Raw genomic sequence first — 14,747 nt, 5'->3', positions numbered from 1 at the left:
ATGGTTGATATTTCCAGCTGAAACTCTTTATCGAGACTAACGGCTCAATTAAAGAGTTCAAAATGTTGACCATTCTTTTTCTCCCACTGATGCTGCTAAGTTCCTCTGGCAGAGTTTACGTCAGTGGCTCCTTCATGAGTTCTTGGATGACTCCTGCCCACAGATTAACCTTGTCTGACAAAAGAAGGGGCAAGGGGACAGAATTATAGATAAAGTTAATGGACCAATTGGAGTAGTAAACCAGTCCAATGGTATGAATATTGAATTTTCTAATTTCAGGTACTATCCCCTCTCAATTCTTCAGAGATGCTTTCATTCTACTCCCTCTCCCTTTGCCTCTACCTATTCTCATTCATCTTCCTCTTTTGTTTCCATCTTCTTCCACCCATATCACCCATATTTCCCAGCTGAATTTGTTTCCTCTCTTTTCCACTCTCACACCCCCCCCCCCCCCCCCCCACAGACATCTCCAATTTTCGATCTGCTCAGTCAGTCATGACACCATTACTTTGAGCTGGCAGCCTTTGTCTCCTCTTATCACCACTCCCCTCCTGTATGACTCATCATCCTTCATCCAACCTCCTTGTTTCTCGAGCTTCTCTCTCCCTTTTGTCTGACACCTGCCATTCAACTTCGCACCTTCGTGGTGCCTCAGTTTTCCACTTGCTCCTGTGCAGCCCCTCAGTCTACTGGCTGTCTCCCCTCTGCATTCTGTCTTGGTGAAAGGTTCTGGGCTGAAACACCAATCGTTCTTTTCCTCCCACTAATGCTGCTCAACCAGCAGAGTTCCTCCAGCAGATTGTGTTTTGCTCCAGATTCCAGCACCTAAATTCTCTTGTTTGTACCCGATTTATGTTGCACTTTGCAGAATTTCTGCACTAGTTCACTTTAGGTAGTTGTCGTTGGGGGTGCAGAATAATTAAGTGTCTCTTATACAACATCTCAACTCTTTAGTCAGAATTAACATGCACAATGCTGGTCAGATTGTGGAATTAGTACTATTCTGCTTATTGGCTCACCACTCACCATCCTTTCTGACCTCTCTACAGATGGAGTCCACTGCCTTACTTGTGCACTGATGTTACTGAATACAGATCTCCATGGCCATGTGAGTATTGGGATCCAGGAGTGCATAATGCAACCTAAACTGATGTGTTAGAATAGAAAACAAAGTGAGCTCCTATTGTAAGGCATGACTTTGTGCATTATTTTTACTCAGCTTCCTGGTTTTGATGGGGAAACAAAAGGCATTTGATAATACTAGAACATAGAACATTACAGCACAGCACAGACCCTTCATCTCACAATGATGTGCCAACATTCTCAACAATCTAAACCTTCCCTACACTTCATACCCATAACCACCTGAATCTGCAAGCTGTTGATTAATTCCTTCTCTATTTGATTTGAAGAGGTAGTCTATATTTGGAATGTAATCTTCATGGTTAGCTCACCAAGATTGATTCAAAATGCTTTGTCATCCATGAACATAATATTTCCTCTTAATTGCCAGCTGAGTTTACAACATATTCTGAAAAATACCAGAAACATGCTTGTTTATTCACTCCGATCCAGACCCATCAGTATGGTTATCTGAGAAAACTGTTAATTGAAATTCTGTTCCAGTTGACTGATTCAGATTGCAAGTTATTGCTTTATCATTCGATCTACTTTTGTCTTTACATGTACTTAATTTAATAACTCAATGCTTTTTGCCTCTTTTTTATTAAATAAAGCTCTCATTCATATGATTTGGGAATTAATTTTTCTTTTACTGTTTCCCTGGGGCCATAAAGACCAAACTCACACTCCTCATCACTTGTGTTTCCAGAACTTCTAATTTTTTGTGTGTTGTTTTGTGTACCATCGTAAGCAGGCAGTGTTGGAAGGCAATGCATAGGAAATAGTAGGTCATTTGGTCCCTTGAACCTGATCTGCTTTTCACTGATATGGCTGTGGACTCAACCCATTCCCGATAACCCTTAATTCCCCTAGCTAAAGATCTAAGTATGGGTGTCTTAAATACAGTAAATGAGGCTGCCTTCACTGCTTCCTTGCGCTGAGAATTTCATGTAGTAAATATCATGAGAACATTTTCATCTCTTTTATATAAAAAAAATTAAAAATTATTAACCTGTGCACTCATTATCTTTGCACAATCAGTTATAAACGATTTGTCACATTCAAGCATAGCAGGATGACCAATGGATGGATATTTGCCATTGTTTGATACAAATTTCATTAGGTGGGCTGTAACGCCACGGGGAGGAACATGGTGCAAAAGTACAAGATGTTTAGACTACCCTCATTTTTTAGGGGTTGGCGATCTGTAAGCAGCTTGGGAATTTTGACCTTGAGTCAAGTAGAAACAGAGTATTGAGTGTATAGATATGCCTTCCTGTTGGCCATTTTGTAAGTTCAATCTGCCACTCAGGTTTAATTTCTGTTACCCATTTGGGAACCTGTCATGAGGTAAGCAAGCATTGAGTCTGACTGCAGTCGAGGAGCTTATGTTGGCAGCATTGTTGGTTCTTTTGGTGTTTCATAGCTTGAGTTTTTGAGCCTTGTATATTGCTAATGGGATAAAAGTGATGTGTGGATTTTGACCCCCTCATTACTCAAAATGCTTTCAACTCCATTGGTTTTTTTTTAAATTTGCTCTCAGACGGAAGTCCTGTACCATATTTACCAAATTCTCTTATGACATGAGGAAGCCCTTTTGGCCCATTAGTCCATGCTGCCTCTCAAAACAATTTCAATTCCCCACCCCCACTCCCCCACTCATTAATTTACACTGCAACTTTTACTATTTACGCTCTCTGTTCCATTTTACCCTAAAAATATTAATTTAACTGGTATTGCCACCAGTGGAGACATTTCAGTGCTAGTCTTTTCAAATCAACGAGACCAACAACACAAGGTGCTCAGCAGAATGTCTCCTGCCCAAGACATTCATCTTTAGTTGCTCAGATTTGCACTCCAGGTGCAATGTGTCGGTTGCATCCAAACTGTTCGGTGTAAAGAGACAGCACACTATTTAACAACCAGGGTGCTTATTAATGAAGTGAGGGGTTGATGCTGCAGGAGGTGATTTTTTTCTCTCCCCTGCCTGGTGTTGTGTGAGATAGGAGGACCCTTATGATCTCATAATTAAAGGAACCCTCCACAATGGGGTCTCAACTGGAAAAAATTAACTATACTACTCTCCACAGATGCTGTCTGTCTTGCTCAGTGGCTTGTTTTTTTTTGCTCCAGATTCTCTTGTACAATATCAAGCCATATATACTCAGTTGCATCATTGGTTACAAGAAGAATAAACTATCTTGGCATGTGGGCAAGGAATTTTGTAAAGGAATTGTGGAGCTTGTGTGTCATTGGCTTTTTTTTTGGACACCAACTCAGAGCTTCCCAAATCAGCTGTATTTTTCTTGGGAATAGACAGGGCTGTTAAGATCATGTTCCTTCAGCACCAATCCTTGAATGGAAGTTGGTCGGGGAAGAAATATTTTTTAGCTGTGACAGATTTTCTTCCTGATTTAGTTTATTTTCATCAAAGAAATGTGCTGAATGCAGCTCCTGCCGTTAATATGTAGTACCTGCAGGTGGCACCACTACTCCACTGCATTCAGTAGGAGAGTGTTTCTGTGGTGAACGACAGGCAGTCCCTGGGTTGAAAACGCCTGTTTTATGAACAACTCGTACTTGCGTACTGTGAAGGTGACTGGAAGTAAAGTGCCAGGAACTTCCGGTTTGAGTGTAGTTATACTGAACTCTTGCCGTTTCCCAGCATTGGATAGCGTATTACATTCCGTGGGAACAATTGATATTAAAGGTACCAAGTCAAACATTGCACTTGTATGCCTGTATTTCGTCTGCTTTAAAAGTGACTCTACCGACAGTTTTAAAGGGGGAAAGCCCTGAAACAACTGTACACACCTAACAGAGTAACCATGCCTCCAAAACATAAACCCAATCCAAGTGCTAGTGATGCATCAAAGAAAAGGAAAACCATAATAAAAATAAACAAGGAATTTGTGTCTTCTACTTTTTCATACTGGGTCAGTTCATTTCGTTGTCTTCTCCTTCTGTCATTTTAGGTGGTGAAGGTCCGTGGTTGGATTTCTCTATTGTGTTCCATGTATGGTTCCCATATTTGTTCGAATACTGTGATGTTATTTCTTAAATTATATGTTATTTTTTCCAATTGAATACATTTATTCATTTCTATGTACCATTGCTGTATTCTCAGGTTATCTTCTAATTTCCAGGTTGACATAATGCTTTTTTTTGCTCCAGCTAGGGCTATCGTAATAAATCTTTTTTGTGCTCCATCCAAATAGAGTTTAAGTGCTTTATTCCTTATATTACTTAGAAGAAAGATCTCTGGGTTTTTTTGGTATATTGCTTTTTGTGATTTTATTTAATATCTGGTTTAGATCTTCCCAAAATATTTCCACTTTCTCACATGCCAAAATTGCATGTATTGTTGTTCCCGTTTCCTTCTTACAGAGAAAACATCTGTCTGATACTGTTGGGTCCCATTTATTTAACTTTTGGGGTGTGATGTATCTCCTGTGTAACCAATTATATTGTATCATGCGTAACCTCGTGTTTATTGTATTTCTCATGGTTCTGGAGCATAGCTTTTCCCATGTTTCATTCTTTATCTTTATGTTTAGATCTTGTTCCCATTTTTGTTTAGGTTTACAGCTTGTTTCCGTGTTCTCCTTTTCTTGCAGTTTGATGTGCATGTTTGTTATAAATTTTTAAATTATTATTGTGTCTGTAATCACATATTCAAAATTGCTTCCTTCTGGTAACCTCACACTGTTTCCCAATTTGTCCTTCAAGTAGGTTTTCAGTTGGTGGTATGCAAACATTGTATCGTGAGTTATACTATATTTGTACTTCATTTGTTCAAAAGATAATAATTTATTTCCCAAAAAACAATTTTCTATTCTTTTGATCCCTTTTCTCTCCCATTCTCTAAATGAAAGGTTATCCATTGTGAAAGGGATTAACATAACATAACAATTACAGCACGGAAACAGGCCATTAGGCCCTTCTAGTCCGCACCGAACCAAACACCCCTTTCTAGTCCCACCTCCCTGCACAATGCCCATAACCCTCCATCTTCTTCTCATCCATATACCTGTCCAACCTTTTCTTAAATAATACAATTGACTCCGCTGCCACTATTTCTCCCAGAAGATCATTCCACACGGCTACCACTCTCTGAGTAAAGAAGTTCCCCCTCACGTTACCTCTAAACCTCTGCCCCTTAATTCTTAACTCATGTCCTCTTGTTTTAATCTTTCCTCCTCTTAACGGAAATAGTCTATCCACATCCACTCTGTCTATCCCTTTCATAATCTTAAATACTTCTATCAAATCCCCTCTCAACCTTCTACGCTCCAAAGAATAAAGACCTAATCTGTCCAATCTCTCCCTATACTCTAGATGCTTAAACCCAGGTAACATTCTGGTAAACCTTCTCTGCACTCTCTCCACTCTGTTTATATCCTTCCTATAATTAGGCGACCAGAACTGCACACAGAACTCCAAATTAGGCCGCACCAACGTCTTATACAATCTCAACATCACCTCCCAACTCCTATATTCCATGCAATGATTGATAAAGGCCAGCATACTAAAAGCCTTCTTCACCACCCTATTCACGTGAGTTTCTACCTTCAGGGAACGATGTACCGTTACTCCTAAATCTTTCTGCTCTTCTGTATTCCTCAATGCTCTCCCATTTACCACGTATGTCCTATTCTGATTCTTCTTACCAAAATGAAGCACCTCACACTTATCAGCATTAAATTCCATCTGCCATTTTTCAGCCCATTTTTCTAAGCAGCCCAAATCCCTCTGCAATCCTTGAAAACCTTCTTCATTATCCACTATTCCACCTATCTTAGTATAGTCTGCATATTTACTAATCCAATTCACCACCCCATCATCTAGATCATTAATGTATATAACGAACAACAATGGGCCCAATACAGATCCTTGAGGCACACCACTGGTCACCGGCCTCCAACCTGACAGACAATTATCCACTACCACTCTCTGGCCTCTCCCTTTCAGCCAATGTTCAATCCATTTGACTATCTTAAAATTTATACCTAAAGACTGCACCTTCCTAACTAACCTTCCATGTGGTACCTTATCGAAGGCCTTACTGAAGTCCATATAGACAACATCCACTGCGCTACCCTCATCCACATTCCTAGTCACCTCTTCAAAAAATTCAATCAGATTGGTCAAACATGACCTTCCTCCCACAAATCCATGTTGAGTGCTCCTGATCAGACCCTGTCTATCCAGATGTTTATAAGTACTTTCTCTAAGAATTTTCTCCATTAATTTACCTACCACAGACGTCAAACTGACAGGCCGATAGTTACCAGGCTTCCTCCTTGAACCCTTTTTAAATAACGGAACCACATGCGCAATGCGCCAATCCTACGGCACTATCCCCATATCTAATGACATTTGGAAAATTACCGCCAGAGCCTCTGCTATTTCCTCCTTCACTTCTCTCAATGTCCTGGGGAAGATCCCGTTTGGTCCCGGAGACTTATCCACCTTTATATTCTTCAAAAGCCTTAAAACTACACCTTTTGTAATCTCTATATTCCCCATATTTACCCAATTTGCTTTTTTTTATCTCACATCTCCCAATATCCTTCTCCTTAGTGAATACCGAAGAAAAGAAACTGTTCAATATCTCCCCCATTTTTCTAGGCTCCACACACAGTTTTCCGCTCTGATTTTCTAAGGGACCAATTTTGTCTCTAGCTTTCCTCTTACCATTAACAAATTTGTAGAACTCTTTTGGATTAGTTTTCACCCTGCTTGCCATAGTTTTCTCGTACCTTCTTTTAGCTTTCCTAATTCCTCTATTAAGATTCCTCTTACATTCAATGTATCTTTCAAACATCTCCTTAACTCCATGCTTCTTATATCTAATGTACTTTATACAATGGACCATTTGCTCCTTTTGTTTCATTGACACTGCCAAACATTTACAGGAGAGCATTTCTGCTTAGTTCAAAATAATTTATTTTATTCCTTTCTACGTGAATCTTCTTCCAAATGTTGAGCAGATGGTGCAATACTGGTGAATTCCTATGTTGTACCAACTTTTCATCCGACTTATATAGTATATGTTCAGGTACCTTCTCCCCTATTTTATCTAGTTCTAATCTGGTCCAATCTGGTTTTTCCCTTGTTTGATAAAAATCTGATAGGTATCTTAATTGTGCTGCTCTATAATAATTCTTAAAGTTTGGTAGCTGTAAGCCCCCTTGATTGTACCATTCTGTTAATTTATCTAGCGCTATCCTCAGTTTCCCCACTTTCCATAAGAATTTCCTTATTATTTTCTTTAGCTCCTTGAAGAATTTCTCTGTTAGGTGAATTGGTAATGATTGAAATAGGTATTGTATCCTTGGGAAGATGTTCATTTTAATACAGTTTATCCTTCCTATCAGTGTTAGTGGTAAGTCTTTCCAGTGCTCTGAGTCATCTTGTAATTTTTTCATTAATGGCTGATAATTTAGTTTGTATAGATGTCCGAGATTATTATCTAGTTGTATACCTAGGTATCAAATTGCTTGTGTTTGCCATCTAAATGGTGATTCTTTCTTAAACTTTGTGAAGTCTGCATTATTCATTGGCATTGCTTCATTTTTATTTGCGTTGATCTTGTACCCCGATAATTCTCCATATTCCTTCAATTTCTTATGTAATTCTTTTATTGATATTTCTGGTTCTGTTAAGTATACTATGACGTCATCTGCAAATAGACTGATTTTATATTCCTTCTCTTTTATTTTTATCCCTCTTATTTTATTTTCTCTTTTTATCAGTTCTGCTAGTGGTTTTAAAGCTAATGCGAACAGTGAGGGAGATGGTGGACATCCCTGCCTTGTTAATCTGCTTAATTTAAATTGGTTTAATGTATATCCATTTACTGTCACCTTCGCCAATGGTCCCTTATATAATGCTTTAATACAATTAATATATTTCTCTGGTAGGTTGAATTTCTGTAGTACTTTGAATAAATAATTCCATTCTACTCTGTCAAAGGCTTTCTCTGCGTCTAAAGCAACCACCAGTGTTGGTGTCTTGTTTCCTTGTACTGCATGGATTAAATTAATGAATTTACAGATATTGTCCATTGTTCGTCTTTTTTTAATAAATCCAGTTTTACTATTTTTGGTACACAGTCGGCCAATCTGTTTACTAATAGTTTAGCTATTATCTTATAATCTCTGTTAAGTAGAGATATTGGTCTATACGATGCTGGTGTTAGTGGATCTTTCCCCGTCTTTAGTATTACTGTAATTATTGGTGTTTTGCATGAATCTGGCATGTTTTGTGTTTCTTCAATCTGGTTCATTACTTCCAGGAGAGGAGGAATTAATAAGTCTTTAAATGTTTTATAGAATTCTATTGGGAGTCCATTCTCTCCCGGCATTTTATTGTTCGGTAGTTTTTTTAATATCTCCTGTATTTCTTCTATTTCAAATGGTTTTATTAATTTATTTTGCTCCTCTGTTTGCAATTTCGGTAGTTCAGTTTTAGTTAGAAATTCATCTATTTTGTCTTTTTTCCCTTCGTTTTCAGTTTGATATAGTTGCTCGTAGAATTCCCTGAAGTTTTCATTGATCTCCGTTGGGTTATATGTAATTTGTTTGTCCTTTTTCCTTGATGCCAATACTATTCTTTTAGTTTGTTCTGTCTTGAGCTGCCACGCTAGTATTTTGTGTGTTTTTTCGCTTATCTCATAATACTTCTGTTTTGTCTTCATTATGTTCTTCTCCACCTTATATGTTTGTAGTGTTTCATATTTTATTTTTTTGTCTGTCAATTCTCTTCTTTTAGTTGTATCTTCCTTTATTGCTAATTATTTTTCTGTACTTGCTATTTCCCTTTCCAACTGTTCTATTTCCTGATTGTAGTCCTTCTTCATCTTAGTTACATAACTTATTATCTGCCCTCTGATGAATGCTTTCATTGTGTCCCATAGTATAAACTTATCTTTCACTGATTCCATATTTATTTCAAAGTACATTTTAATTTGTCGCTTAATGAATTCTCTAAAATCCTGTCTTTTAAGTAGCATGGAGTTTAATCTCCATCTATACGTTCTCAGTGGGATGTCCTCCAGCTCTATTGCCAATAACAGGGGTGAGTGATCCGCTAACAATCTAGCTTTATATTCCCTTGAATGTGGGCTGATAACAGAAACAGGTCTATCCTTGAGTATGTTTTGTGTCTACCTGAATAATATGAATATTCCTTTTCCTTTGGGTGTTGTTTCCTCCATATATCCAAAAGTTGTATTTCCTGCATCGATTTTATCATAAATTTGTTTACTTTGTTCTTTCTGCTAGTCTTTTTTTCCAGTTTTATCCATGTTTGAGTCCAAATAAAGGTTAAAATCCCCTCCGGTTAGTATATTCCCTTGCGTATCTGCGATCCTCAAAAAGATATCTTGCATACATTTTTGATCTTCTTCATTAGGTGCATATACATTGAGCAAATTCTGAATATATCTGACATTTTATCATTACATATCTCCCTGCTGGATCTATTATTTCCTCTTCTATTTTGATTGGTACATTTTTATTGATTAATATAGCTATTCCTCTGGCATTTGGATTATATGATGCTGCTGTTACATGTCCTATCCAGTCTCTCTTTGATTTCTTGTGTTCCACTTCAGTTAGATGTGTTTCTTGCACGAATGCTATATCAATTTTTTCTTCAGTATATTTAACAGCTTCTTCCTTTTGATTTGGTTATGTATTCCGTTAATATTTAAAGTTATATAGTTCAGCATGGCCATTTCATATTTTGTTTACCTTTCCTTTCCGTTTCCTCATCATCACCTTTCCTTCTTATCCATTTCTGGTTTTTTTTATACACACTGTAAGACTTCTAAAACATAAAATATTTCCACTATTCCCACATCTAAAATTCCCTTAACCCCAATAGTCCCTCCCCTCTCTGAGTTGCCCTTTGTCCCTTGTCGGGCAACCACATCTCCCCTCTCCAATTGGATTGCAAACCCACTCGCAAGCGTCAACTGATTTTGCAGTGACTGTTATTCTTCCCCACCCATGTTTAATGTATCATATAGATTGAACACTGAATGAATGGGGGGGGGGGGTGAGGGAGGGAAGGGAGGGGGGAAAAGGGGAGAAAATGACACTGTGTATATTCAAGAGAAAAATGTCTGTCTGTATTTTGGTCAGTATGGTTCATAGTGTGAAAAATTAAAAAAAAATTAAAAAAAAGAAAAGGAAAACCATCATGACTGAAAATATAGTGGAAATAATAAAACAATTACAGAGGTGAAACACCATCTGTCATTGGAAAAGCTTTGGGGGTTCAGGCAATGATCGGAACAATTTTAAGCAATAAAGTGAGAATAATGGAGCATGGGAAAGGCCCTGCCCTGATGAATGGGAAAGCATGGGAATGATTAAGCCACGCAGCAGTTTAATTATTGAAATGGAAAGGCTATTGATCATTTGGTTAGATGATCAAAATCAGTGTAATATGCCTGATAGCCTTACTTTAGTGCAAGGTCGAAGCCTTTTCAATGGTTTAAAAGCTGCACGTGCAGCAAGTGAAGGTGATTGGGATGACGAATTTGTTGCGAGTAGGGGTTGGTTCAATAGTTTCTAAGTGAGGGCAAATTTACAGAATATTAAAGTGCAAGGCGAAGCAGAAAGTGAAGATGGAAGTGCAGCAAGTGATTTTTTTTTTAACTGAAATGTTGAAAGAAATTATTGAAGAGCAAGGTTATTTACAAGACCAAATATTTAATGAAGATGAAACTGGCTTATTTTTGGGGGGGTGGGGGGAATGCCTGGATTTCAAAAGAGGAAAAAGGTGCAGCAGGGTGCAAGGCATCGAAGGATAGGCTCAGGGGTATTTGCTCAGGGGTAACACATCCAGGGATTTCAAGCTCAAGCCTTTGCTTGTGTATCACTCCCTAAATCCAAGGGAACTTTGCCATATCATTAAGGCATCTCTACCTGTTATTTGGAAGGCAAATGCAAAGGCTTGGGTTACAATTGCCATCTTTGAAGATTGGTCCCTGCTGTTGAATGGTATTGCTTGGCAAAGAAAATTCCTTTCAAGATTCTCCTTGTGCTTGACTGTGAACCCAATTATCCAAGCACGTTAGATAACCTTCACCCCAATGTGAAGGTTGTGTTATTACCCCTCCTACCTCAGCCAATGGCTCAGGGAGTCGTGGACTCCTTCGAGGCCTATTATTTACGGCAGACCCTCTCACAAGCAGTCAGGGCTCCCCAAGATGATGAGATGAGATTAAGGGGGCTCTGGAGGAATTATAACATCTGTGAAGCAGTCAAAAATATTGCTGATTCTTGGGATGAAGTGAAACAGTCAAATAGGAAAGGAGTATGGAATAAATTGTGCCTCCAATTCACGCATGCTTTTCAGGGGTTTACAGCTTACGACCTCGCCAAAGCCAGGCAAGCTGTGGTTGATATTGGTAATCAACTACAGTTAAATGTCAGTGAAAATTACGTTGCAGAGTTACTCAACTCTCATGCTTAAGAACTGACCAATGAAGACCTTCCAGAACTAGAGCAGCAGATGACAACATTTGAGGAAGACTCAGACCTAAACACTCCAGAACCAAAAAAGAGTTAGTTGAAGCCTTTAGTCTAATGAAGCAAGGAGCAAGAACCTGAAATGGAGAGGTTCACCAAATTTTACCGTATAGTTACCGAGGACCTCAGCTGCTTCAAGGCCATTTAAGATGAGAAAAAGTAAAGCTCTGTACAAACCTCCCTTAATGCCTATCTGAAGAAATTGACTCCAGTAGTAAACCTAACTCCACCCCCAGCAGCAGAATCAAGCCCTGACTCAGCACGAGGTCAATCCTCTCCAGCAGTAGCCATCTCTCCATCTTCTACAGCATCCCATTATGTACTGTATTATTATGTTTGTGTTGTAGAGTATTTGGAAATGTTTCTTAAATGTTTTCATGCATAGAAAGGTAAAATAAATACCATATATGTTCTACACTAAGATAAACATTTGATTAACTAATGCTAAATAAGGACCATATGTACTTGTTCTGATACAAATTCAAGTTGAAGACAGACCTAGATAACAGAACTCATATTTAACCCGAGAACTGCCTGTATATGGAGTGCAGTTGTTAGTTTGGTATCCAGAGAAGAGGAAAGGTTTGAATACGGTGTGGTGCACATTGAGTAACAACATCATATTTAAAAGGGAAGCAATAGAAGGAATTAATTTCAATTTCTGCCAACATCCTGGCCACAGACAGAAGGTACAGTGTTCAAAGCTCAAATTTATTGTCAGAGGACAGACACAATATCACATACAACCCTCAGATGCTTTTTCTGCAAGCCAAGCAGAATTTCTATTTATTGGTAAATGTAAACTGTACTCAAGTAAAGATGCATTACAAAAGAGAGAAATGTAAACAAAGAGCAACGCATAAAAATATCCAGTAATAAATACTGTGCAAAGTAAGAGTCCCTAAATGAGTCTCTGATTGAGTCTATTGTTTAGGAGTATGATGGTGGAGGCATAACAACTGTGCCTGAACCTGATGGTACAAATCTTGTGGCACCTCTATCCCTTTCCTGATGTGTATCCTTGATCATTGTTGCTGCTCTCTGACGGCAGTGTTTCACGTAGATTTTCTTGGTGGGGAATGTTTTGTCTGTGATGTACTGGGCTATGTACACTACCTTTTGCAGAACTTTCTGCTCAGAGATGTCAGTGTCCTGATGCCAGGCTGTAATGCAGCCAGTCAGCGCACTTTCCTCTACACATCTGTAGAAATTTGACAAGGTTTTCAGTGTCATACCAAACTTCTGTAAATTCTTGAGGAAGTAGAGGTGCTTATGTGCTTTCTTCACAATGACATTTGTGTGTTGGGTCTAGTAAAGATCCTGAGAATGACTTTCAGGAATTTAAATGTTCTTACCCTCTCCACATCTGATTGCCAACTGATTGCTATGAAGCATGAAAACCAGCACCTCGAGGTTAAAACAAAATGTTTTCTTTCCCTCTTCCCCAAACAGTTGAGCCTCCCCTTGGTACATAAAAGGACTATCTGCACAATTGGAAATCACTTTTTTTTTGCACAAGGGTGACTCAATATTTATCATCCATATTGTGCATTTATTGTCTCTTAATTTAATTCCATTCCACCTCTGAGATGGTGTCTTCCAGGAATTTAAATTTGCTCACCCTCTCGACCCCGAATGTTCACTGGATCATACACCTCTAGTTTTCCTTTCCTAATGTCTGCAATCAGATCCTTGGTTTTGGTGACATTGAGAGGTTGTTGTTAATACACTATTCAGTCAAGTTTTCAATCTCCCTTCTCTATGCTGACTCATCACCCCCTTTTATACACCCCCTTTTATACACCCCATAACCGTGCTATAATCAGTAAATCTGTAGATGATGTAATTATGATACCGAGCCCCGCAGTCATAGATGTAAAATGAGTAGAGCAGGGCGGTAAGAACACACCCCTGTGGTGCTCTGGTACTGATGGAGATTGTGGAGGAGATGTTCTTGTCAATCTGCGTCAACTGTGGTCTGGAGGTGAGGAAATCCATGATCCAATTACCCAGTAGATTATTGAAGCCCAGATCTTGGAATTTTCTGATTAGTTTTGAGGTGAGTGAAACGTGTAAGTTTGTAATTTGCTGCAGGAACTCGGCCTGTCTTTTTATTGTCTTTCGGAGACAAAAATATATTGGTGACATTTTGGCCCTGAGCCCCCCGCTCCCCCCCTTCAAGGAATAAGACAGAAGCAGGAAATCTCAGAATTCGGACAATGCTGGCTGGCAGACGAATTCAGACCAACAAAAGGTGTTAATTGGATACTATAAGGTGAGAATTTATAATGTTTGTGGGAAGGGAGAGATAGGGAAAGGTGAGTGGAGAAGAAGGGGAGGGTTAACAAAAGCCAGAGTTGTCAATATTAATACCATCCGGTTAGAAGTCTCTCCCCTTCCCCATTCCCCTTTCTCCTCTTTCTCTCATCTCCTGTCTCCTTTCCTCCAGCTCTGCATTCACAGAGCCACCACCCCCTCCCCGATTAAAACTCCTATCTATCCTGCTATCTCTCCAATTATGGCCTTTTGGTTATTGCCCTGTACCCAGCCCTTTCATATTTCCTCCCACAGCCTTTTCATTTCAGCACCTGCCTCATTTTTGATCATACCTTGAAGAAAGGCTCAGGCCTGAAATGATGGTTAAATATCCTCTGGACACCGCAGGACATGCTATGCTCCTCTAGCATTTTTGTGCTTTTTACTACAGTTGCAGCATCTACAGACTTTCTGGGAGTGTAGGCTAATCGGGTATAAATTGGGCAGCACAGACTTGTGGACCAAAATGGCCTGTTATTGTGCTGAATGTCTAAATGTAAAAAAAAAAATTAAATTTAAATTTATCAGAGTTGAGAATTGATTTTAAGTTGCAGGAAAAGTAGGGAGGTGTGGAGAGAATGAAAAGAGAGTGGTACAAAAGGATGGAGTTGAGGAAGATGCTGGTGATGCCCATCCTGATAGTTGCTCCCACCTCAAGTTTCATGCTCATTGGCTATGTTGTGTTTTTACAAAGCAACTTCACAATATCTCAGGTCCCATTGCTGATTACCTGGAAGGGCTAGAGTCATCAACAGTCCTAAT

At 38.9% G+C, this 14,747-nt stretch overlaps 1 protein-coding gene across 16 annotated transcripts in view; it reads left to right on the top strand.

Moving 5' to 3' along the window:
- The window catches only part of psd3l (pleckstrin and Sec7 domain containing 3, like), a 538,648-nt gene that overhangs the window by 382,012 nt on the left and 141,889 nt on the right, over positions 1-14,747 (top strand). For all 16 annotated transcript variants that reach the window (XM_069925817.1, XM_069925820.1, XM_069925819.1 and 13 more), the window contains one exon: positions 1,050-1,108. In XM_069925817.1, coding sequence (XP_069781918.1) covers positions 1,050-1,108 — 59 coding nt within the window. The remainder of the gene's footprint in view (positions 1-1,049; positions 1,109-14,747) is intronic.

The sequence above is a fragment of the Narcine bancroftii genome, chromosome 3 (assembly GCF_036971445.1).
Source record: "Narcine bancroftii isolate sNarBan1 chromosome 3, sNarBan1.hap1, whole genome shotgun sequence".
In the NCBI taxonomy this organism is placed as follows: domain Eukaryota; kingdom Metazoa; phylum Chordata; class Chondrichthyes; order Torpediniformes; family Narcinidae; genus Narcine; species Narcine bancroftii.
Note: the sequence above shows the minus strand (reverse complement) of the source record. Positions and strands in the feature narration are given on the sequence as shown.